The sequence below is a fragment of the Manacus vitellinus genome, unplaced genomic scaffold (genome assembly GCF_001715985.3).
Source record: "Manacus vitellinus isolate BGI_N305 unplaced genomic scaffold, ASM171598v3 scaffold_19_pilon, whole genome shotgun sequence".
NCBI lineage: Eukaryota > Metazoa > Chordata > Aves > Passeriformes > Pipridae > Manacus > Manacus vitellinus.
In genome coordinates this window covers 1,115,554-1,141,192 of record NW_021939395.1, presented here as the reverse complement: position 1 = coordinate 1,141,192, position 25,639 = coordinate 1,115,554, and the positions used below count along the sequence as shown (strand labels likewise).

Here is a 25,639-nt window from a genome sequence, read left to right as displayed (position 1 = left end):
TCAGCACGTTCCTGGGTGGATTTTCAGCTGCTGCATCAATTTGGGCACTGTGTGGCCACCAAGACATTGCCCTGGGCTCTGCCCTGTGCACACTGTGAGCTCAGGTAACCAGGAGGTTGGTGGGAATGAGCAATGGCACATGGATTGCTGGGATAAATCCTGCCAGCAGCACTCCCAAAGGGGAAAGCAATCCCAAAGATCCTCCTGAGAAGCCTGGTGCTGCATCCTGGCACCATGCATCAGCCCAAGCCCTTGCAGGCCCCTTATATGTGGTTCCCAAGGCTCAGCTGAGGCCCAGAGCTGCTCAAATTGGGGCAGTTTAGGGCACACCCAGAAGGAATCACTATGGAAAAAGGGATGGGGGCTGCAGGCATTGGGAATCACCTGAGCTGGTCTAATTCCCTGCAGCAGGATAACGTGGGGCACCTGTGGCCTCCTGGAGACAGGTTCCAGTGTGTTGTCCTGTCTGGGGGACTAAACATTCTGCCATCTTCCCTGGGCAACCTGTGCCAGGGCCTTACCCCCCTCACAGCCAAGAATTCCTTCCCAATATGCCATCTATCCCTGCCCTGTGGCAGTGGGAAGATATTCCCTGTGTCCTGTCCCTCCATCCCTTGACCCCAGTCCCTCTCCAGCTCTCCTGGAGCCCCTTTAGGCACTGGAAGGTGCTCCGAGGTCTCCCTGGAGCCTTCCCTTCTCCAGGGAACCCCCCCAGCTCTCCCAGCCTGGCTCCAGAGCAGAGGGGCTCCAGCCCTGGAGCATCTCTGGGGCCTCCTCTGGACTCTCTCCAGCAGCTCCAGGTCCTTGTGCTGCTGTTCCCAGGGCTGGAGGCAGCTCTGCAGGGGGGTCTCACCTGAGACAGGAGCAGAGGGGCAGAATCCCCCCCTGCCCTGCTGCCCACACTGAGGGGGTGCAGCTCCCCAGTTATTCACCCCTCAACCCAAATCCCCCCTCCTGCACCCCCCACTCCGCTGGTTTTCCAGCACAGCCGGTGCCTCCCCCCCAGTTTGCCTCCTGCACCGATCTGCTTTTTTAAACGTTATTTCTATTCCCATCCAATTTCATCCCCTTTCCTCGTGTTCTTTCCAAACAGGATTTCCAGGTCAGGGCAGGACCAACCCAAGTGTAGCTGCAGAGCTGTGTCCCGTGGCCTTTGCAGCCTGGCAGCAGCGCTCAATTTGGAGCGCAGTATCCTCGCTCTGCTCTACGCCGAGATCTGTTGTCCAGATGAATTAATTCCAGATTATATGTGGGTGTGGACTTCAGCTGGGCAAAATTTGGATACCCTGGTTGAGTCATTATTCTCTGATGAATCTCTTGGTGACAGCCTTCGCCCCTATTGTTCTGAGGTGAGCCCCGTGGCAAGAAATGTGAAGGCAAGAAACAAAAGAATATAAAGAAAGGTTACGAAATCAAATTCAGTTAAGGCAGGGTTATTGTCCCTCCATCCTGCCTCTGCCGTCCTCCAGTTGGGATTGGATTTGGCAGGAAAACAACACCCGTAGGACAGCGGATGGGGTTCAGGGCAGGTTCTGGGGGAGCCCGTCCCAGTGGGACCCTCGTGGCCCAAACAACACCAGAGACAGGGATGAGGAAGTTTATCATCAATTCTTAACATTTTATTTCTTTACTGGGTTAAACAAGGAGCAGAGAAAACCTCGGCCCCAAAATACAACAGAACTGAAAGCATTACAGGTACAGAGACTATTGAACACAGAGAGTAGTAGGATAATATTTTAATACAACTGAATTATAGCATGGGATTGTGTTTTTGTTGGGTTTTTTTTGTTTGTTTTTTGTCAAACCAGTTTGGAAAATAAATGTAATAGGAACTAGTGCAAAAAAGTTCTAAACATGAAGCACAGTGTATAAAATGGCATAAGAAAACTGTCCCCTCGAGGACACAGTCACTTTCTTATGACAGAGGGGAGAAAGAGAAACAGAAGGGGGGTGGGAACAGAGAGGGAGGGTCGGGAGGCGGAGGAGGAAAGCTGGAAAGAAAGAGAAACCGGGCAGGGGGATTAGAAAGAATATTTTGACTTCAGCAGTATGTTGGTTTGAGTTTCACCACCACGCACTGGAAAAGGAACTTGTGGTCGGTCTGAGCTCTGTCACCACCGACATGGCACAAGCACTTGAGAAGGGTTCGGTCACGAGCAGCCTGGGCACATGCGGGCACAGCCGGGGTCGGGTCCCCACAAGATCCCCACGAGGTGCCCCCGAGGTGCCCTTGTGCCCCCCAGCACCCCCAGCCCGGGCAGGGAGCCCCAGCCCAGCTGCCGGACCCGCATTCCAGAGGGAGAAGGGCACACGGGCAGGGATTTGGGGGCTTGTCATGCTCTCCCTTAACACATCCCTCCTTGAACCATGGAGTCTGCTTCCTCAAGGACCCACACGTGGAATTTCTTCCCAGTTCACACTCCCAGGCACAGATGGGAGTGTCTCCCTTTTGAAGGCATCTCGTAACGATGTCCGAGCACCGGAGGCTCGGAGAAGCTGGATTCAGTTTGGTTTGGAACAGAAAACCAAATTAAACATCCATCAGAGGGATGGCTGGGGATTCCCAGGAATTCCTCCCAGGCAGAAGCACCTCTGATTCCCACAGGGGAGGTGTCCCTGCATTCCCAAGGTGTTATCCCAGCCTGGAGCTGCCCTGGTCAGCCAGGCCTTGCTCCAGCCTGTTCCCACCATGGAGCCACTGAGCCTCCTGCCCTGGAGAAACTGGCTGGATGCTATTTTAGGGAGAGCTGGTTGGAATTCCTTACAAATTGCTATTCTCTCCCAATCCGCTGCCGCCTGTTCCAACTGTGTGAGCAGAAAAAGTGTGATTGATTTTTTTCCTTCGTTTTCTTTTTGGAAAATGAAAGGTTTTGTGGGAAAGGCCTGTTCTGGATGCATTTCTCAATTTGCAAAAAAAGAAAAAAAATCGGTCATAATGATCAATCTGGCTTGTTTTGACAAGTTTCAAAATAAAAAAATCACTGTCTGGCTCAAAATGTCTTTTTGTTTTGCAACTCAGGCACGTCCAGTTCCCAAATACATTAAAAAAAAATGGCAAAACCAACCCCAAATTTCATAAGCCAAACTTAATTCTTGGGTCTTTTTGTTGAGTTTCAGTTTATAACAAGCAAAGCTGTTGACTTTCTGGGCTGAAAAAGGATCATCCTAAAATGCTAACGAGGCTGGAAACTGCTCCTAGCCTTGTCTGGAACACAAGTCCTGGAGATGCAGTGCAAGGAAAGATGGAGGGACGGGGCTCAAGAACTCATCCGTCTCCTGCCCAGGCCTGTGAGAGGGGCTGAGAGCTTTGATGAAACCCCAACAACTATTACAAGTTAATTTTTTTTAATGATCCTTAATTAAAGATGGTTTATCTTCCACCACAGCATTCCCTCTGCTCCCTTCCTCCCTCCCAGTGCAGGCTGGAAGATCACCTAAAGAGCCACCTGGACCAAGAATACCCAAAAATTGCTGCCAAAACCCCTCAATTCCTTAGAATGGACTTGTGGTTGGAGCTGTGCAACCCCTGAGCTGCTCTGATCTGGGAGCTCTAAGTAGGCTCCTTTTGGGGGGAAAAGGGGTGAGTTTGGGGTTGTGATGTTGGTACTTCCAGCTGGGATGCCCATGAGCTTTGATGGCCTGAAGCAGACCATTAACATCCAACCTGAGCACCAGACATGGCCCTTCCCAACTTTTCCAGAATAATTTAAGAGAGATTTAACCCCCAGGGATGGGAAGCCCCAGGGCAGCACACAAAGCTGATACACAAAATTCTCTGTCCCATCACATTCTGGCAGAATCCAAGAATGTTTCTGTCCCGACTTTGTCTCTCCCAATCCCCAAAGACATTCCTTTCCAGGGTATGGGATTAGGATGAATCAGAAGCTGAAGGTAACTTGGGCTATTGGACCTCACCACACGGCTCTGTGGAAATCATGGAATCACAGAAAAGTTTGGGTTGGAAGGGACCTTCAAGACCATACAGTTCCAACCCCTGCCATGGGCAGGGGCAGCTTCCACTACCCCAGGCTGCTCCAAGCCCTGTCCAACCTGGCCTTGAGCACTTCCAAGGATGGGGCAGCCACAGCTTCTCTGGGAAACTCAAATATCCATCACCAAACCTCCACACTTGGTGCCACCAGAAGAACAGGAGGGACCTGCAGAGCTGAGCAGGGGAAGCTCCATGGCATCGCTCCAGCAGATCCTGCCCCAAGGAGCAGCAGATATCAGGGATTTTCCCTTCCCAAAGGCAGGAGTGTCTCCCGGCATCACCCGCAATCCTGAGTGGCAGTGAGTGAACTGCCCTGACATCTCCTATTGAAGCAAAGCAAAATGTGTTGAACAAAAACCATTTCAAGATGTTTTCTGAGTGTTGCCAAGTTACTCAACATGTTCTGCTTTAGTCGTCAGATGCTTTCAAAGCAATTTCCCTCACTCAGAGCACGAATGGTGAGGGCTCTCCCTGGGAATCTTTTGCCTGGGGCTACCATGGATCTGTATTTTCATAAGAAAAAGGCTCAACCAATGATTAATCTTTCCCAGAGGAATCGGGGCCTTTCTTTGGGATTTTTCTTCAGTTATTTTTAATTAATTTGTACAATTGGCAGCGACATGAAAGTGCAAAACCCGGGAATAATGATGTGGCCGGGCAGGACCTGGCTCCTTTTGCTCCTGCAGCCCTGCCCACACCTGGATCCTGCAGGGACATCATCACCCCTCAGCTCCCCAGGGATGAGAAACCCCTTCACCAGGGAGGAATCACTGCTTCCCCCTGGGAGTTTTCTCCCAGCAGGAGAAGTTTATCCACTGAAAGAAAGGTTGAGTGTTACATCTTAATCCCAATGTGGGGCACCTTCTTAAGGGAGAAGAGATAGGATCATTGGATGAAAAGAAGAAAGCCCCTTGGTGTAAAACTCCTGGTGGGATAAATGCATTCAGACCTGGGGCTTTCCAAGGTGGCTGTGGGAATGTGGCTCTGCAATGGCTCCTGGTCTGGCAGACATCAGGCTTGGGGTGAAGTGTACCTGCATGCACAGGGCAAAGAACCCCATTCCCTGCTTAGCCAGGCACATTCCCTCCTTATCCAGGCACATTCCCTTTTTATCCTCTCCTATTGCAATAAACGTAATGCCGGTGGGATGAAGTGAGACAAAGTCACCGTCTGCTCTCTGGGCCGTTCTCTTGTGGAGCAAAGACAGAGCGATCAGGGATGGAGGATTAGGAAGGCTGTAATGTCAGAGCAAAGGGAGGATTTTTATCCGACGGGCTCCATACAGCGCTTCCAGCTGCTCCGGCCTGCTCCGGGAACAGCCTCGTCTGGATCCGTTTAAGGAGATTGGCAAAGTGTTGAATACAGCACATGGTGCCCTAAAACCACAGAACTTATTGACAGCAGCCCAGACTCACTAAATAAAAGATCTCCTTCCAAAGCCTCACTCTGTGAAGACTCAGCACTTTCCTCCCAGTCGCACAAGGTAAAGCCCCAGCCCGGGCTCTGCATCCCGCGCGCTCCCACTGCCCACCCACCGTACCTCATCCCTGTGGGAACACCTCCTGGGAGCCACTGCCTGGAAAATATGTGGGTCTCCTACATATTTTTCTCCCACTCTGCCCTGCAGAGTCCCTCACCCGGCAGATGGGGCTGAACATCCCCCCAGTAACCATCACAAGCACCCCAGTGCAGAACTGGCTCCGCTCTCCGACTCACTGGGATGCAGTGCGTGCTCCCGGCCTCCGAGGTTGAAGCCTTCAGCTCACATTAGGGAAGGGGAAACATTCTCACAGCTCCCAGGCTTATCCAGCAAAACTCCTGGCCAGCCCCCTGATGATAAACTTGGATACTGGACCTCCACTCCTGCAGCCCTGTGGAAATCATGTAATCATAGGATTGCGTTTTGGTTGGAAAGGACCTTAAAGCTCATCTTGTTCCACTCCCTGCCATAGGCAGGGACACCTTCCACTATCTCAGGTTGCTCCAACCTGAACACTTCCAGGGATGGGGCAGCCACAGCTTCTCTGGGAAACCCAAATCCCCATCACCAAACCTCGGTGCCCCTAGAAGCCCCCAAGCCCAGCCGGACGCTCCATTGCCAGCAGGGCACAGGGGAGAAGGGGCAGGGAGAAGGACACACATCCCTCCGGATAGTCCCTGGGCCAGATCTGGGATCTGGACGTGGTGCAGGGACCGAGCCGGGGCCACCCCGCGCTCCTGGCGCTGCTCAGTGTCCCAGCACACAGCGAGCAGGGCCAGTGACTCAGGGCCACTCTGACACACCACACGGGGCTGTTCTCTCTCCACACGAGTCGCTCCGAGATTGGACGGAGCCTATCTCCGAGAGAGGCGCCTGGAATCAGCTTAACTCTTGGCAGGACATGAGAAATCTAATTTCCTCCAGGATGTGGCTGTCTGGAGGCAGGGATGGGGCTGTGCTCCCTCCCCTGGCCTGCCTGGGAGCTTTTGCTCCTCAACAGAGCAGCTCCACAGGACACTGCTCACGGCAATCCGAGGGCTCGGATCCCTCTTCGTGGAACTGCTCCATGTCCAAGTTCTCAGATCGGTGTAAACTAGGCTGAAAATATAAGGATGCCATGAGGAGCAGTAAAGTGAGAATCATCCTACCTTTTCTGGATAGCAACAGCAAAGGAATCTGTTCAGGAAACACTCTACATTCTCCATAAGCGTCACCTTTCCCACCCCCAGAACTACGGGATAGCGGGATCACAGGCCTTGTCTCTGCAGGACTTTGGTTAACAGGCAACTGGTAGCATGTAAACATCACCCCAAAGCTCTGAGATTCAAGTCAAAGCAGGAATCAAACATTCAGCTGCTTCTCAGAGCCTCTTTGGTCTGGAAATGGGCTGGAAACATCAGGAAACCTGTCCTTCCCACGAGATGCCCGGTACTTCCTTCTTCCAGCCGGGCAGGAAGTAGCTTTGCTCATGGGGCTCTGCTTGGTTTTGCTTCAACTCAATGGACCAAAAACCACAGAATTCCTACAGTCCTCAACACTGGGACTTCTCAGACCCTTGCAGATATTTGGGATTGATTTGAGATGCAGCAGGACATTCCTCCTGCTCCCCTCCTGCCTCCCAGCCGGGCTGCAGTGATCCACCCAGGGCTGTAGGTTCCCCATCAAGAGCCAGCCTGGAAAGAGAGGGAGCATCCCACCTCTTCTTAGAGCAAAAAGCAGGTCCACATCCAAACCATGACCTCATGCTAAAATGCCCCCTCCTTCTTCCCTGCCCACCCCAGGACAAACCCTGGTCCCTGGTGCCCAGCCCAGAGGGGCAGTGCCATTCCCCAGGCACCACCTCACAGCGTGCACACTGGGAACAGCTCTGGTGGGTGGGTGGAGAGTTGGGAATTTCCTAGGAAATGATCTGGGGATCAGATCCTAGGGATCTGATGTCTGTTTGGGGCTGAATCCCTGGATACACTGAGCTCAGGTTAAAAACACCCCAAGTGAGTTGAATGAGACCGCAGCAGCCAGCACCTTGACCAGCTGAGTCCAGCTGTCCCAGCTGGGTTCCCAGAAATTTCCTGATCTGGGGGTATCCATGGATAGGAAGTATTCACAAAAACTCTCCTCCCCAGCTGGGCTTTGTTAGTGTCTCTTTTTTTGTGTGGGAGACTCTCTCTACAAACCAGGTTTCTCCAGCCCTTTTGCCCATTCTCCTGCCATCCAGTCGATGATTTGTAGCTGGGAAGCATGGAAGGATGCCTTTGGGATGCCCTGCATCCAACTGTTACTCCCTCCCTTAGCCTGCACTGCTGGAGTCACATCTCCCTAACTCCTCACAGAAACCAGCCAAAAAGGACAACAAAAAAGGTTACACCAAATCATCAGGACACTTGGCAAAGTGGGATGTGGAATGCTGGGGATATCCCTCCTGCTCTGGGCCTCCTCCCTCTCCACCTCCTTGCACAGAGGAGCAGGAAAGGCAAGGCTGGAGGAGCAGGCTGGGATGCAATGAGACCAACCCCGAGTGGTACCACAGTGAAGTGTCACAGCATCCCACTGCTGCCCCAAATCCCCTCAGCGAGGGCAATGCCACACCGAGGATGCTGCGCCCCACGAGGGTGGTTCTGCCTTGAGTTGGTGGGTTTTCCCTGGGACAGGAGTGGGGGGGCAAGGCTGTGCCAGGAGGTGCTGCCCCTCCTCCTGCTCCCTTGGGATTCACAGACCGAGGAGAAAAGGAACAAGGGCTGGGCCACCCACCAAACCCTGGCACGGCGCGGGCGGGGAAGGCGCGGGCGCCCAAGGCACTCGCGGCAGCAGCCAAGGAGACCTCAGCAGTCCCACGGGGACCCTCCTTCCCAAGGGACCCCCTGCCTCCATCCCGCCCACCCTATCCGTCCCTGCCCCGCGCACTGACCGAACCCTTCTCAGCGGCCGGGTCCCGCAGCCCTGTGCGCGTTAGAGACTCTTCATCACGGGGATGCCCCGCGCGAGCAGCTCTTGGGGGGTGTGTGTGCGTCACCCCCAATCCCGTGCCTCCCATTGGAGGAATAGCATGTGCCCCCCTTAGTGGAAAAAGATCTGGCGTTCTCAGTGGAGGTCGGCCCTGCCCTCCGTGTCACTCGTCCGGTGCCACGCTCTCCTCCAGGGCGGGCAGGGCCTCCAGGCCAAGCCCCCCGGCCGCGCCGCCGCCGTGCACGCTCGAGAAGGACACCATGGTGTGGAGAAGCATCAGGACCAGCACGCACAGTCTGATCCTGCTGCTGCCGAGGCGAGACCCTGCGGAGACCGGCAGCAAGGACGGGGAGCGGGGCTGGTGGTACTGGTGGTACTGGTGGTGGTGGTAGAGATGGTAGTGGTTCTGCTGCTGGTGATGGACGTGGGGGTCGTGGCGGTGGAAATGGAGTGACTCTGACGCCGTGGATTTGGGGGATGTGTTGTCGTTGCTGTCTGGGGGGTGGTCGCAGGAGTCCCATTGCACCTCGCAGCACTTGGCCTCCTCATCGGGCAGCTGGTTCTCCAGCAGCCCTGCAGGGAGGAAGAGGGGGAGGAGGAGGGGGTCAGTGGGAGACTGAGGATGGGGCTGTGGAGGGAGTGAGCCAGGTGCTGCGGGGTGGGCAGAACCTGAGAACCAGGACACCCAGAGACCCCCCAGGACTGGCCCCCAGCAACTGTGAGCCTGCACAGATGAGCAAGGAGTGCTCAGGGCTCCCCAAATCCTGTTCATAGTGGTTCAATGTCCCAGCCCTGCTTTAATCCATCACCTCCAGCCCCTTACATGCTTTAGCTTTCAATCAGAGGAAGGACTTTCACTTCCCATGTTAAGATGTCGCTGTATCCCCACTAACCCCTCCCGCTGCACCCCCAGGATGGCCCTGTTTCAGCATCAGGCCACGTGTTTCCACACTGCACTTCCTTCCACTCTGCCCCAAGCCTCCCAAACCCAGCATGTGGCTTGTGACCCGCCCTGTGCCCCGCTCCCAGACCTCCTTACCCGTACAGATGAAGCCAGGCAAACCTCCATAGATCAGCTCGTCATTGTCCGGTAACACAAAGGGGCACCTGGTCTGCACCTCCAGGCAGTATTGCTTGCATGGGATCCGCTGTCGGCACTGTTGTTGGGTCACGTTGAAGTACTCAGAGCACAGCCAGGCCTTGTAGACAGCCTAGGGGAAGCCACCAAGAGGGACTGTCACCTCCCCGAGCTGGGGTTGCCGAAGCCTCGCAGAGACACGGGGTGAAAGGGGAAGGCAGAACTCCCACCCCCGTGAGAAATGTCTGCCAGGCCATTGGGGTCACTTATTGAACACTGATTGATTAAAACAACTCACTCAACTATCAGGAAGGTGGAACTCATCTCTCTGGCTAAATCCACCACAGGAATAAAGCTAATTACCACATGGAGTAACGTCCCCTGAAGACAGGCACTGGGACAGACTCTGCCAACACCAGTGACCCAAGACCTCAATCCATCATACAAAGGTTCCAACACTGCTTATCGCCTGTCCCAGAGCACCTTCCTCCTCCCTGAGACACCCTGCTACTCCCCTGGGCAGGGGGAGGTTCTCCCTTCCTCTAAAGTGCTTTGGTCCCCATCAGCTCTGGATGTGGGACATGGGACAGCAAAACAGACCATGGGCTGGTCTTTCCTGGAAATTTCCTGCTGGAAAGGCTGCTGGCCAGAAGCAGCTGGCACTGCTGGGATGCAGCACACGCAGCCGCTGCACCTCAAGACCTGCTGCCTCTCTCTCTGCCACCCAATAACATTTTCCTCACCTTCCCCACCTGGCCATGGGGGAGATTCTCAGTTCCCAGATATGTGGAACTTCCTGCTGTGCCATTTCTTTTGGAACCCACTCATTCTACAGGGATGTTCTGACTCTGGAATGTACCAAACAGCGGTACAGGTGTCCCCGTGTGCTCCCCTCACCTTCCTGATGCTTCGGGTTGTGCCTGGCAATATTTCCATATGGAAGAGCAACCTGGGGGTTCACCTGTGACTGCAAGGCTGTGCCACGTCCCCCGCCTCTCCAGCCTGTCTGGTCCCTGGTTTCCCTCTTCCCTTCCACCCTGTGTGTGCTTGTGACCCTCCCAGCTGGCCGGGCACAGCTCAGATGGCTTTGCCTGCATCCCTCTTATCTCCCCAGCATCAGGCACAGGTGGAAGCTGTTTGTCTCTGCTGGCTGCAGCAGGGAGGGAGGGAGAGCTCCTGTTTCTCCAGGTGAGCATCATTCCTCAGGCTGCAAGAAAGCCACGGCACCCCTGGGAAGGGCACCCCCTCCGTGGTGCTTCCAGCTCATCTAAGAACTCATCTGGGCACCAGTGACAGCACTAGGGTCATTCCATGACCACATCCAACTTCCTTTGAAACCAGCTGGAAAGGACTCCCCGTGATTCAAAGGGAATGAGCTTCCCTCCTCGGCGTGCTTGGAGAAACCCCGTGCTCCTCTTTTCAGTGGCATTTTCATTTTCTGGAGGCTTTGAAACCATCAGTTATTTGTTTCCCCATGTTTTCCATAGATCCTTATCATCACTTGTTTGGATCATGGTGGTGTCTCAGGATTAAAGCCGGTTGGGAAATTCTTGGCAAGTTATTTTAGTTTCTTTTTTCCCCTGGAAAATGCCAAATCATGAAAACCAGAGTTTTCACGGAAACGTGTTAGTTTTGGTGAAACTTTCATCACAGAAAGTTTAATGGGAACCAGGACATGATCCACGGAGTGAGCATTTCAGAGCAGTCCCAATCCCCACAGCCAGGGTTTTCCTCTGGGATGTGGTAACACAGCTGTGGTCCTGCTTCTTCTCCCTGTCCCATTGGATGTTAATTACTGGGACACAGTGGAACAGCTCCAGAGAAGGAACCAGAGTGTGAAGACACAAGTGGGAGGGAATATTTCAAGCTGTGGATCTGCATCCCTACGCCCAGCCCCATCTGGGACAGACCCCCAAGTCCATCCCTCCAGCTTAGCCTGTTTTCCAGGCCTTGTCTGGCTTAGGATAAACATCTCCATCAATGGGACTTCCTCGTGTTTCCCAAGGAGGTTGTTTTACAGCACTTATCTCGCTGCCTACAAGTTTTCCTTCATACTTGACCTACATTTTTCCATCCAAAAGTTCACTCCCTTCAATCATTCCAGACACCATCCCTCTCCCTCCTCTCTGTTTACACATTTCTAATATTTGCAGACGTATCACGCTCCCCGTTAGTCATGACTCAGGCGAGCTCGGCTGATTTACTCACGGCATTTCCTGCCCGTCTCCCTCCCAGCTCCAACTCTCTCCCACGCTGCTTCCCAGATCCCAGTCACATCCACAGCTCCCACCTGGGGACACGTGCAGCCTGGTAAGGAGGGATGCTACACTGGATTCTCTAGCAGAGACTGTGGGTGTCACTGGGGCTGTCCCAGCTCCAGATTTGGGCTCAGTGACCCACAGGTGGAAAGGGCAGCTGGAATCAGAGATTCCCAGAGCTTGGCAGGATGGAGCTCAGGCTCATCCCGCTCTCCTGAGGAAACACAGCTTGCACAAGCAGACTCTGCATGGATCTGCACGTTTTCCATACAAAATTTTTGTGTTGATTCCCATCAGGGAAGTCTGGCAGAGGGTTGAGGTCACAGAAAAGGATATTCCCAGGAATTTAATAGAAATGCGGAGTGAGAGGCTGCAAGGAGCTGGTGATACCACCGGAGAGGGCAGAGGAGGTGTGCTCATCCAGAAACTACTTCCCTTTCCCCTTTCCTTTCCAGGGCACCCGCCTCCCCAGAGGGAAGCACCGGAGCCCTGGTCCCAGTCAGCCTTTGCCAGGCTGGGCTGCGGATCCTCTGGATGTTGCAGCAGGAATTCCCACAGCTCTGCAGGATGGAAACTGCTCACAAATAGAGACAGCAAAGACCTGCTGGTCCAACAGCCTGCCCCACTCCACTGGGATCACACTGATGTGGGCAGATCTCAAGGAGACCCCGGCCATCCTCCCATCATGCATCCGCAGAGATCCTGTCACCAGCCAGAAGCAAATTCCCTGGGATGCTCAAGCTTCTGGTATCTCTGAGCTTACCCCACACATCCTGCTTTACCTTATTATAAAGGACATGTGAGAATTTAGGACAGGAGGAAATTTATTCCCTGCTTAGATCAACAAGGAAAGCTCCCTGTTTTCCATCCTTGCCCTCTATGGATTCTTCAGGGTTGGTGTTCCTTCCATTCTTTCTGGTTTTGCTTTTGGTAGATCTCCAGCCTGGCCAAGTAAATGTAAGTAACCTGAACTCCAAATAGCTCCATTTTGGTGCCCTCTTCCTGCATTTTTAGCTCAGAGGACTGGCTGGATGGCTCCGAGAAAGCACACAGAGTTTTGCTGCCCAGGAAAGGAGCCAACTTCAGACACCCAATTTATAAGGGAGGAAGAGGAGGAGGAGGAAGAGGACAGGCTATTTGTCTGCATCAGTATTTTGCAGGTGGGATGAAATACCCCATCATAAAAGACATTAAAAAGATACAACATGAACTGGATTTCCAATAGCTAATTAAGCTACTTGTCTGCTTGCACTTCCAGCAGGATCTGGAAGCAGCAGTCAGAGGAATGGCCCTTTCACAGGGAATTCCGTGCCAAATGGAGCTCCTTCCTGCCTGCACTCTTCCCTCTGCCTCCTGGATAGCATTCCCCACCAAACAGCTTTTCCAGAGTCTTTCTGTGTCCTTATTATGTCTGCACAAAATAATATACAAATTTTTAAAGTAATTTGGCCACTTCAGGGCCAGTCTAGTTGCTGCCAATATGTTGCAAAAACTGGTACTGTCTGTTGAACCATCCCAGCTAAATTTTGGGACAACAAAGGAGCAGGGATGGAGCAGCATCCTCAGGATGCAACACCTTTGCAGAGGATGCAGTGCTTGGGATAGTTTGGATGCTCCCTGGGAACACCAGCTGTAATTAACACAGCAAACTGTTGTTGTCCCATATGAGCAGGAATCAATGCTTGGGAAGTTTCCCCAAGGAAAATCCTGCTGATGGCCCAGTGGTAACAAACTCTTCTCCTTAATTACAGGCAGGGGCTAGGGCAGCATTCCCAGCCCAAATTCCACTTCTCTGGAAGGGTGATTTGCAGACTGGAGTGGGAGGAGGACAGAGAGGGAAGTAGGGAGCTGTCACCTACAAAATAACCCTGGAAGGAGACCTAGGAGAGTGCTTGGGCCAGAGGCTTTGGATCACTCTGGAAGCTGGGCTCTTCCATCATGACTCTCCTTCCTTTTCCTCTTTGAGGACATGCTCAGATCTCGTTCACTCATTCCCAGCTTCCAGGTGGGATGAGAGGAGAAATCCTTGCCTGTCCCCGCCAGACCACCAGCTGGGAGCAGCCCCCTCCCTTCCCAAAGCAGTTCCCAGGACTCACATTTCCATCCTGGCCTGAGATGAGCATCTGGAGTGGCTGTGCCTCATTAATCTTGGACACAGGGAAATGAGTCCTGCTAATGAGCCGCTCGGGCAGCTCTCCAAGCTCTGGCACATCAGGATGCAGCGCGGGAAGCAGGACAGGCTGGGGGGGGAAAGAAGAGCTCCTTTGGATGGCAGAGGATTAAGGGAATGCTGAGGTCCAGGGCTGGCCAGGAGGAGTCACAAACACAAGCTTCAATGTCCAATTACCACTGTATTCAATTACTGCTGCCTGCAAATTGGGCACGAACAATGTGGAGCTTTAAAACAGCTTTTTTTTCTTCATTTTTTAAAAAATTCTCCTTGCTATGGGCTGTTCCATCATCATCATCTCTGGAACAGCTGGATTTTTGGTAACTTCTTTGATAGTCCTGGAGCCGTGTTATCCCTGCCTTGTCACAGTCACATGCTCTGGTTTGGGAGAGGGGGGAGAAAAACCCCAACCCCAACCCCAAAAGCCAACAACTGTGCGCGATTACGGGGTTTGTATTGTTTGGACTTATTTTTTTTAATATAAAGTTGACTTTGGCCTGGTGCTGACAGCGCTGGAGCCGCAGTTCCTCCGTTTCCCACCCAGGGGAGGCGCGGGCCGGGTGCCTCTGCCCATTGTACCCGGCACCGGGGGGGCACAGAGGGGTGGTGGTGAGGGCACGGCCACGACACTGCCAGCAGGAACGGCTGGGACAGGGAGGGGGGCTGGCTGGGAATGGCGCTGGATGCACACGGGCCGTGGGGTGCTGGGAACGGCGCTGCTGGGAACACCGGTCGCTTGGCAGCATGGGTATTCCTCAAACACTGCTGGAAACTACACATGGAGTTGTTGGACTGGCATCCTGCTTGCCCACCAGAGCCAGCTGGCATGTGCCCATGCTGGGCTCTCCGCTACCCTGCAGCCCACCCCTCTCCAGGGTTGGTTTTCCCCGAAATTCTCTCCCAGCCATCCCGTGGCACCAGTGGGTTCCCACCTGTCGCGCACCGTGCCGGGGCACAACGGGCACAGGGGGCATGTGCCGGGTCCAGCACTGACCAGGCTCGTCCTCAGGGAGAGTCCTGGGCAGTGGGATCCCCTCTGAACTCCCAAGCCAGTGCTTCCCACCCACATTCCAGGACCAGACCCATGTCCTGTGACCTCACTGATGAAGTCACTCCCAAATTACCTGGAAGCAACTCGTCAGAGGTACCCACTCACCACCTCAGTGACTTCTCGAAGCACCCGATAATTTTTACCATTTTAGCTTTAAATGCCTGTTCTTGGATTAAGGACACTGTCCAAATGCTCCTTCCTTTAGAGGGAAAAGCCCAAAATTCCTCCCTCCAAGCTGGTCAAACCCAGTTTGAGACACACAACACCCCAAGTGCTCATTGTTCCAAACTAAGAGAGAACGGCTTTAAAGTGTGACACCCCCACACCTGACACACTCAATGCCCAGGTAACCCTTCTATCACACATGTCACAATGCCAGGGAGCTCGACACACACCTTGGGAAGAACTGGAGTGGGAAAGGATGGAAGAACCAGCATCTCAACCTGTCTCTGTGACCAGACGCACACCATCAGCACCCACAGGCGCTGGGCTGGGGCAGCCCCAGGCAGGGGTGGCAGTGCCAGCTCCCAGCCCTGGGAATGCTCCCAGGGGACAGACACCACAGCTACAGCCCCACTGCTTCACTCATATGCTCACAGCACTGAGGACTGCAGAGGCCAGGGAAAAGCCTGGTCTCATCCCAGCAGATGCCATGCTTCCCTTGGAACAAACCCAGGAGGAATAACCTGTAACTGTGGTTGTACCAGAGCAGGAAGCATTCCCTGGAACAGTGGGATTCACGGGATGGCCCTCTGCAGCCGGGCCTGTGCTGAGGGCACAGGACACGTGGCATCCCAGCACGGCTGTGCCTGTGTCTATTGATTAATCCCACTAATTAATGCCCAGTTGGATGAATGGGAAGGCAGTGACCACTGCCAGACCCTCCTGCTTTCCACAGCCAGTACCTGTCTCCATGTTGTCCCAGGTCACCCCATTTCCTTGCCCAGCAGTGCCTGCAGTCCCTTCCCTCCCAGCCCAGTGCAGCCTGGCCATGGTGGCTCTGCAGCCAATGGGATGTGGATGCAGATTATCCCTGTGGTGCAGCCCCCAGTCCTGCCTGACTGCTCCCATAGATCCCAGCCTGCTGCAGGAGGCATTTGGTACCATATCACTGCTAGAAAACATTACAATTCCCATTACATATTTCTGTTTCATCATTAAACTCCAATTTAGGACAGACACATCCTTTGTCCAAGGAGGAGGAGGATGGGGTGGCAGTGCTGTGCTCACAGCTGCACACAGACCCCAGCTCTCATCTCGGCATTCCTGATGGCAGTTCATTCCCCCCCTTCCCACACTCTAGGTCTGTGTGTCCCCTCTCCTTGCCGTGGGATTTCCCTGGTGGTGTCTGGGACACTGTGGCCCAGCCATGGTGGGCTGCCTGTGGGCACTGCTGGCAGCCCCCAGCAGCAGACAGTCCCTGCCCCGAGATCCACCTAATTCACAGCAGCCTGGGAGCACAGCGAGGCCGGAGGGATCAGCATTCCCACGCCAAGTGAGGGGCAGCAGTAACTCCAGGCTGCTGCTTTGTGCTCCCCTTTCAAGAAGGGTCTTGGCTGGGCTTTAGAGAAGAGCAGCTCGCTGGGAAGGGGAGGCCAGATGGGAGTGTGAAGCTTTGTGTGGGAAGGAGATGGACACCAGGAGACTGAGACAAACAGCCAGTGGCCAGGGAGTGAGCAGTTCTCCTTGGCATCTGGAGGAGGTGTCCTTCTGTCTCCCCTGTGACACTGCATGGCCATGGCCCAAAGGCGGAGGTGTCCCAGGGTTGTCAGGAGGTCAAGCCTCCAGTTCCAGGGCCTCACCACCCTCTTAGTAAAGAATTTCTTCCCAATATCCCATCTAACCCTGCCCTGTGGCAGTGGGAAGATATTCCCCCTTGTCTTGTCCCTCCAGACCCTTGTCCCAAGTCCCTCTCCAGCTCTCCTGGAGCCCCTTTAGGCACTGGAAGGGGCTCTCAGGTCTCTCTGGAGCCTTCCCTTCTCCAGGTGAACACTCCCAGCTCTCTCAGCCTGGCTCCAGAGCAGAGGGGCTCCAGCCCTGAAGCATCTCTGTGGCCTCCTCTGGACTCGCTCCATCAGCTCCATCTTGTACCCATCCCTCACCTGCCAGGTCCTGGTGAGGCTGCAGGTAACCAGTGGGTTAGTTAGCAGCCCAACCTATCAGCCCAACTAACTAAAAAGTAAGTAAAGACCCCAATGAAGTTGAAGAGGACTGAGCTGGGACAGAGGGAAAGTGAGGTCCCTGCAATCCATTAGCCTGGCTTGAGGAATTCACTCCCATTAGATACTGCTGCAGCCAGGAGCTTAGCAGGATTCAAAAGTGGATTAAACATTTATGCAGATAATGAGAACATCCTGTTACATTAGATAGGATATAAAAAAATAAAGGCGAGACACTTCAGTGCCACGAGCCATAAATTACCCACCAGCTGATGGGGGCGAGCAAGAAGTTTCTCTGCTCATCCACCTTCCAAGGAAGTGCTGAGGCTGGAACATCATTTTGAGAAGGGTGAGAGTGCCCAGCCCAGCCAGGGGTCTCATGGCAGGGCTGCCTCACACCCATGCACATGGAAGGGCCCGATCCTGCGCTCTGCCAGGAGCCACTTGTTCTCACTCGACTGAGGCATCCCACATGGAACCACTTGGCACGAGTGGGAATGGGACAGGCAGCAGGAGGAATGTGGACCCTCATGCCATATTGTGCACCCCACGGAAGGGGTGAGCAGCAGGATCTGGCCTGTCCCAGCTCCCTCATGCAGCCAACAGCAGGGAAACAGAAGCATCTGAGCTCCTGGGCAATTCCCACAGTCAGAGAGCGTCACACAGTTTCTCACATCAGTGCTGGGGCTGCTAAGTGTAACAGGTCCTTGCAGTCACCTAAACTTGTGCCCAGAGGTCCCTTAAATGCAGGAAAAGATGATTTCTAGATGCTTATCACCACTCCTGGCAGCTCCTACTGATGGAGACACAGAACTGGACATGGTTCCTGTCAGACCTGAGAGCTGAACCTCTGTTTTCTATCCCTGGCTGAACATCACTTGCAGGAATCTCCCAGTCCCTTCCAGGGGAGGAAAACCCCAGGATAACCCTCAGTCTCAGTGGTGAGCAACAGGCAGATGCTGCTGGCTGGCATCACTCCTCAGGCAGCAAGCCCCAAGGGATGTGCTCCTGCAGGGAAACCCCATTCCTGCTGCTCTCCCCTAGAGCAAGCCCAGGACAGGCTGGGGCTCTCTGCTCCTCTTCCTCTCCTCTCCAGGCTCAGTCCCCTGTGCCAGCCCTGCCCATTCTGCCTCCCACTCCCAGGCCTGGAGCCAGGATATGGGCAAGCCTTGGGAGCTGACCCTGGGGATCTCCCAGCCACTGCTGCCTGCCAGACCCTTGGAGACAGCTGGCACACAGAGCCTTGGGAATGCCCGCCTGGCACTGTCACCCACATGGCAAACGGGTGCAGGAGAGAAGTAACGAGTCACAGGGCACAGAGGTGAGCAGAGGGGTCAGAATCTTTGGAAGAACTAACACAGAGAGACATGAATTCCAAAGCACAGTGGGAAGCTTCATTGTCCTTCGCAGACTGGAAGTGCTTTCCCTGCATTCCCATGAGCAAGGAGTGTCTGGAGAGCTGCCCCATGCTCTGAGCCAGTCCGCCATCCTGGCAGCTGCCGGTGCTCCCTGACGTCTCATTTGAACAGGAGAGCAAGGAATGCTGGCAAACAAGTAACACACCACGGCAAGAAAACCCCCCCACACAGAGACTCCTGCGGATGCTGCCTCGACAGCCAGCGTTGCCCCCCCCCACATCCAGCTCCATGGAAAATGACACTGAACGCCAGGAGCAGGTCAGGGAGAGACCCAGTCTGGAGGGGGTTGAACTTGGCACTCCTATTACATTAAACACAAAACCAGAGCTCTTTCTCTCTCCACACTAGTCAACCCTTCTCAAACTGAGTCTGTTCAGAAAATTACGAGACAATCTGCGCTTGTCTCCTCTCCCTCCATGACCACCAGCAGTGGGATTGGTACAACGCAGTGCCTGTGGGCACAGGGTGCACCAGGTTCCCCGTTCTGGGCAACACAGGCTCTGGCACAGTCCTCACCAGGACAGCCCCCATCCCAGCCACTTCCAGTCCCCCTTCTCCAGCTCTGCCTTCGCCCTCCTGCCCCTCCACAGCCTCCACTCACCAGCAGCGCTGCAGAACTGCTGTGAAGGGATAAGATGTCAAACACGTGTATCTTTTACTCCCGAGGTGATGAGCAGGGCAGGTGGCATTTCCTTTTCCAGCCAGGACCAGAAGCACCAGGATGCTGATACAGGCAAGGCTCTGGAAAGCCAAAACCTTGCCAGGTGAGACCATTTCATGCTGCTTTTTCAACACAGTGGCCACATCAGCAGCATCTGGGGGAGCCCATGCTGCCAGCATTGCTCCTCCCTGGGACACTTCAGGAGCACGGATGGGAGAGTCCCCGAGGAGATGCCAGGAGCAAAAGCGGAGCGGGGAAGAGGAGTGAGGCCGAACCAGCCGAGCCTTCCCGGGCACAGGCAGCTGCCGGCTCTGCCCGCAGGAGCCGGGGCTGGAGGCAGCGTAGACAGATGGCTACTTCTTGCCCAGGCAGCCTCTGTGCCTCATTCACAGATTTGCTGTCCCTGAGTCATTGCCCTTCAAACGACAGCGGAGCCAAGCTCCTGCGTGAAGCCAGGCATGAGTCGCATCCTAATGGCATCCTGGTGACAGCAGGAATAGCCCCCGGCAGCCAGGTACCTCCTGCCCCTGCTGCCTCCCACCCTGGTAGGCAGCTCTGGAACCAGGCAGCAGAGGAAAAGCCCTGTGGGGCATCTGGGGAGGCAGGCCTGGGGCTGTGGCATGTTTTGATGAGACTCCTCTGTGTGTGGTCCTTGGGACTGCCCAGCAGTACCAGGGTCAGGCCAGGCCATGTGTGATCAATCCTTGCTGGGCACGAAAGGCTCCTTTCCCAATGAAAAAGAATCCTGTCCCCAGGGAGGGACCAGGTGAAGCCCTTTGCGAGGGCAGGCCCAGTGATGTCATGGGTTCAGCGCACCCTCTTCCCCCTCTCAGTGCCCTCTGTGGGGGGTTTCTGCCTCCTCTCTCCTGGCAGTGCCGGGCTGTGGGGACGGCTGGCAGTCAGCACCAGCACATCCCTCTGTGGGTGGGGACAGCACATATCATTACCTGGGACGAAAAGCAGTGTGGCAACGGATGTGCACAGCAAGGGGGACCAGGGAGTTGTGTTATTTTCCTGGGTCACACATTTTGTCGATGCCGTCATGGACACTGCTGAGTTCCGACTCCCAGAGCCTGCCCACACCCAGCAGGACCAGCTGGATACTTTCCAAAAGGCATTGCCAGCTGCTGAGCCTCCTCCAAGGAGCTCGTTCCACCTCGCTGGTGAAGCCCCCATGCCCACCGTGCTCCCAGGAGAACACAGGTTTCCATCTGGCACGGGCAGCAGCAGCACAGCCGGGAGCACACGGGAGCAGGAACAGGCACCACCATCACTTGTCGCTACTCAGTGACAGTTTGACGGAGATGGATCTCACCCTCCCTCACGCTCATCCCTGCACCATTTGCCAACCTGCCTGTTGCTGCACAGAGACCTGCTGCTGCCTTGGGAAAATTCTGGGTTTTCCCTGAAGCACCACAAACGTGAAGGGATGAGGACCGACAGACAACATGGACTGACAGACAACAACTGCAAAGCAGGGAGCCAAACACCACCCAAATCAGCAATAAATCCGCCCATTCACACTCTGACCTCCACACCAAACTGGTTCATCCCACAGAACTTGTGTGGGTCCGGTCCTTGAGATGTCTCAACCCCAAACAAAACCCAGAACTGTCCAAGTGCTGGCTCAGCATCTCCTTCCCACCCAGTTGGCAGCACTGCCACACATCCCAGGCACTGCTGGAGCGTTTCTGACACTCCAACACTTTCTTTACTACAGAGCAAACTCCTTCCATCCATTCAGTTTTTGGTTCTTCTATTTTCCAAGCTTTGATCTTTGTTTTCCAGCACTGAGGAGACACCTGACACAAGGCACCAGAACCGGGCCGTGCCAGAGGCTGCAGCCACAGCACTTGCACCCTGAACCCCACAGGCCCAAATTCTTTATACGGTTTAATCCCACCTTTGTTCAGCGCTGAAAACGACTCCCTTTGCTCCCATGGAATGGGTGGGTAATGTAGAGCCACACACTCAGCTAAGCCCGTGCCTGTGCTGCACTTGCTCAAGCTGCCAAATGACTGCGCTGATCTGCTGGAATTACTTTGGAATTTACTCGGGAACCTTTTTTCACCTCATGAAATGCCAGTAAAGCTCCACCTCAATGGCCAGGCTTGTTCTGGGGGAGAACCTGCAGGTGCAGCTCTGGAGCTGAGAGGTGTGTGCGAACAGCCTCTCCCCTCCTGGGTGCTGCTGCTCCTGGAGCAGCAAATGCTGCAGAGGAGACCGGGTCCAAGGTGCAGCTTTGCAGTCACCCATCAGTGGATTCTCTGGAAGCCTCAATATTAATGTAACCCCCCAAAAAAGTACAAGATTTTGGTTAAACCACTTTTACTGTGGGTCTCAAGGGACCTTCCCTCCGTGCAAGGAGCCATCCAGGCTCAGAGCCAGAGTGCACCAGGTTGAGCAGCATTTTGGATAAGCCCAGCCCAACCTGAGCTGCTTTTGTGAAGGTAAAATGCTGCTTTGGTTCCCCCAAGAGGCGTTCCTGGCTCTGGGATAACCCCAAGACATGGTACTCCCAAAGCTCCCGCCCCAGCAGGCTTGTGTTTCCAGAGGATGCTCCGGAGGGAGGGATGCTCCACAGAGACGCTGATTGCTGATGCTATTCCTGGCTAGACAAGAGCCAGAAAACGGGACCCTGGAGGGTGCTGAACCCGGGCATCGTGGATTTGCTCCTTGCTCGGTGTGGGCTGTGCCAGGCACTATGCCACAGCAGGAACCAGCCCCCATCTCTCACCACACCATCCGCCCGCCCACCACAGGGAAACACCAGCAAATCCTTGGGAGTGAAATCCTGCTCTGCCAGGCTCCCCAGGAGGTGCCAGGGAAACCAGAGGTGCAGAAGCAGGTCTGCCCGGGGCACAGCGGGATCCAACAGCCAGGGGCCCGCGCACGGAGAAACCTGGTAATCTAATAAAATCTGAGATGCTACAGGTCCTGTCCAGCCCGGCATGCCCAGCTCTGCTGCCAGCCTCGGCCTGCAGCTCCTGCCTGTCAGCCCTTCTCTCTCCACAGCTTTGTTTCTTGCAGCCTAATGAGTCCTTAATTCAGCAGGCTTTGTCCCGTAGATCTTGATTTGCCCCCGGACCGGAGGGAGGGGGCACTTTGGGAGCGCTGTCCGTGGCGGCTGCTGGGGCAGGAGCCAGAATGCACAGCTCTGCCTCTGCAGGAGCAAAGCTCTCATCTGGGAGCCGAGCTGGAGCAACACCGCTCTTTCCCTCCTTGGAAACGTGGAAAAAAAGGCATAAACCAGCCTTAACCATCCCACAGGGCATTGCTTTGCAGGGACAGGGATTTCTCCCTGCACGAAGTCCTGCAAAGCCCGAACCAACAGCTCGTGTGCTGCTGCTGCCCCACATTTCCCAAGGCACATCCGTCTCCAACATCCACATCCCCAGGCCATCACCTCCTCAAGCCCTTTTGGGGATGCTCCACCGTGTCCCCACTCAGTGCATGAAGCTCATCATGTCCTGCAGGGACAAAGGGTACAAGTCAGGCAGGAAGAGGAGATGGAGGCGGCCGGCAGCTGCTCGACTCAGTGACTTATCCCTCTTATAATCAGAAAACACAACTATTTTCCACCTTTTATCCCCATCACCCCTAACTAGCACCATGACCCAGCAGCTGGCACTCACATCTTCACTGCAAGAGGTGAAATGTATTTGAGAAGATGGATGGACCTCAGGGACCCGCCTCCCCCTCTCCATCCTGTCCGCAGGGTGCCAGAGCCCTGCCCACAATGTCCCCAGGAGAGCCAGACTCCCCAAAATCCCACCAAATGGGAAATGCAAACAAACAATAAACCCCAGAAATGTTCCTTCACAGTTCACTGTCTCTCAGCCACTGGGATTTCTGGTGTTAGTTGTAGGAGTAACAAGTAAAACATTTCCAGAGTGTGATTTGGAAGTTGACGGTGCTGCACAGGAATAACAACGTTTGCAGAAAGTGGGATCTGCCCGGGAATGATCTCCAAGCAGAAAATAAAAAGGCCTGGGAGAGCATTACAGCAATGAGTAATCTCAGCAGTTGAATTACACACAGACCCCACCATTTCACAGGATTTCTATCTCCCAGGGAGATTCTGACCCAGCCTTCCCCAAGCTCTGGGCACAGATGGATCCAGGATTCGGATGTTCAGGATGCCGTTTCCCCTCCCAGCAGCACCTGTCTTTCCCACACCAAACCTGGGCACAGCCCTTGGGATGATTTATTAGCAGGGAATGATGTATCTCCTGAAACCAACCCGCAAGACTCACCCAATTCCAAGTTTGTAACTTGGGGTCAGACCTGCTGCCACGGGACGGAACTGGCAGCTCCAGTGGGGCTTTTGTGGTTGCTGTTGTTTTAAATGAGATGGAATAGAGAGCCAAAATCCTCGGAATGGTTCGGCTGCCACAGAGCTCCCTGTGTGCTGTTTATTGAGCCACACTTCTTTGGAACAAAATTCCAGAGGGATATGTGGCTCTGCAGAGGGAAGCTGTGTGCAGGTGACCTGGAGCTGCTGTGCTTCCCTACTTTCAATTTTCCAGTTGCTGTTATGGGATGGGAAGGATGCAAATGGGAAGCAGCACTAACTCCCTGTACACAGCCCTTCTCCCACAGTCCTACGCCCCAGAAATATCCTTTAAATCCTGTTTCCCCAGCTCCAGGGCTCCTGCAGCCAGAGTCCCGCTGGGAGGGCTCTGCAGGAGCCTCTCCCACTGGCCGAGCTGCCCCTGCCACTCTGTTTTCCTCCACCATCTCCTATTTTGCTGTCATTTGCTCTCAGATGTCACCATCAAGCTGTATCTCTGCCATCCCTCAGGAGTGGGTATTATCCAGCATCTGGATGGGAATTACAAACTCAGGCTGCTTCAAAAATCCCGCCAGCCACATTTTTTCCAAGGCAACGAGTAACTGCAGCCCCTGCTGAAGTCCAGAGGACTGGAAATCAGGCCAAAACTCGCTCATCAGCATAAGGCTGGATGAGTTTGGCATTAGCCTCGTTTCACAGATGGAGAACAGCCACCGAGAGGGAAAGGTTGAGACTCGTGGGTGTGAAAGGCTGGAATAAGGCACCTAAATACGCAGTGAACGGCCTTAAATTAAGAAGCCTGATTTGCACAAGAGACAAACACACGGGAGCTCCAAGGGTTCCAGTTGGAGCCTGCAGACTCGGGCACCCTCATGGAAATTTCCCCACCGGTGGCTCAGGTGAGCATGCACAGGTTGGCCCTGCTGCTCATGCCTCCTGTTGCTTCCCAAGTGCCGCCTGTGGAATGCAAAGCTGGTGCTCTCAGACGCTCTCGGGATGTACCAACGCGACATGGAGCCAGTTTGGAGGTACAAGTCCTGCCACTGCCTCCAGTTCTGTATCTCTCAAGCTTGTTTCCCGCTTTCCCATCAAGGATGTTAAGACCAGGGACACTTAATGAAGACTCATCTGAGCACGGATTTGTTTCTACCTACTTCGGAGTCCATAGGAACATCTCCATGCCCAAGACCCAAAGGTAGTGATTATTTTCTGATCTCTGTTCGCTTCTCTCTCTGGGTCTCTCGCAGTACTCAGCAGAGATGGAAGCTAAGCCTGAAGCTGGGGTGTCTCTGCTCTACCAGACACAGCACAGGGAGACACTGCTCCTGCTGGGCCCCCGGGAGCAGGAGCAGCACGACAGACAGCGCTGAACTCCCCGTGGAAGCAGAGCAGCGGGACCAAACGACTCGGAGCAGGCTGAGTACTACATCCCTCGGAAACCGCAGGGAGAATTTGGGCAAGCAGATTGCAATTACCTGGCCTGGCACGGGCCCAGAGCGGCAGCTCTCGCTCCTGTCCAAACCCAGCTCCTCGCAAAAGCGACCCTGGAGCGGCGGCCGGGATCTCACCGCCGTGCCCTTGGTGAAAGACACACCTCGGTGTCGCCAGCGCTGTGTCCTGGTGCTGCTCCCACCCTTTTCCAAGGCATGAACGTCACACCAAGCGCTGCCCATGCTGCCACCTCACAACTCCTGTCCCAGAAGAGCAGTGGCCAAGCTCTGTCCTGTCATTGGGGGGAAGCTCTGCCACTGTCCCTGTGGGGACAATGCTGTCACACACCCTAAGACGTGGCTCCGAGAAAGGGAAGCAGGTTTAATTATCGAGACCATTCTGCTTCCCAAAGGGAATGCACACAGGTGAGTCGGGCAACTCAGAGCAGGTGGGGATTGGTGGAATCGGGGCTACCAGAAAAGGATGGGAGCATGCAGCAAAACCACACTGGGGGCTCCTATGGAGACCCAACCACGACTCACATTTGGGAGAGGTGGCACCGTGCGGAGCTTGGTCCCACTGGTGCTGGGGGAGGCAACCAACCTATCCACTTTTGGAATATGGAGAGTGCCCCAGGGCTGGGGATGGTCAGTGACACTGGGGGGAATCCCAAAGGGGGAACACCAAAGGGGGAGGCACATCCCA

General features: G+C 54.5%; 1 protein-coding gene across 1 annotated transcript in view; it reads right to left on the bottom strand.

Annotated features, from left to right (window-relative positions):
- Positions 1 to 5,851: 5,851 nt before the first annotated feature.
- The window catches only part of FAM155B (family with sequence similarity 155 member B), a 23,141-nt gene continuing 3,353 nt past the window's right edge, over positions 5,852 to 25,639 (bottom strand). Inside the window, exons 2-4 of the mRNA XM_029959165.1 lie at positions 9,454 to 9,625; positions 8,377 to 8,987; positions 5,852 to 6,569 (exon numbers count right to left, since the gene is read on the bottom strand). Of these exons, the coding sequence (XP_029815025.1) occupies positions 8,578 to 8,987; positions 9,454 to 9,625 (582 nt within the window). The 3' untranslated portion in view covers positions 5,852 to 6,569; positions 8,377 to 8,577. The remainder of the gene's footprint in view (positions 6,570 to 8,376; positions 8,988 to 9,453; positions 9,626 to 25,639) is intronic.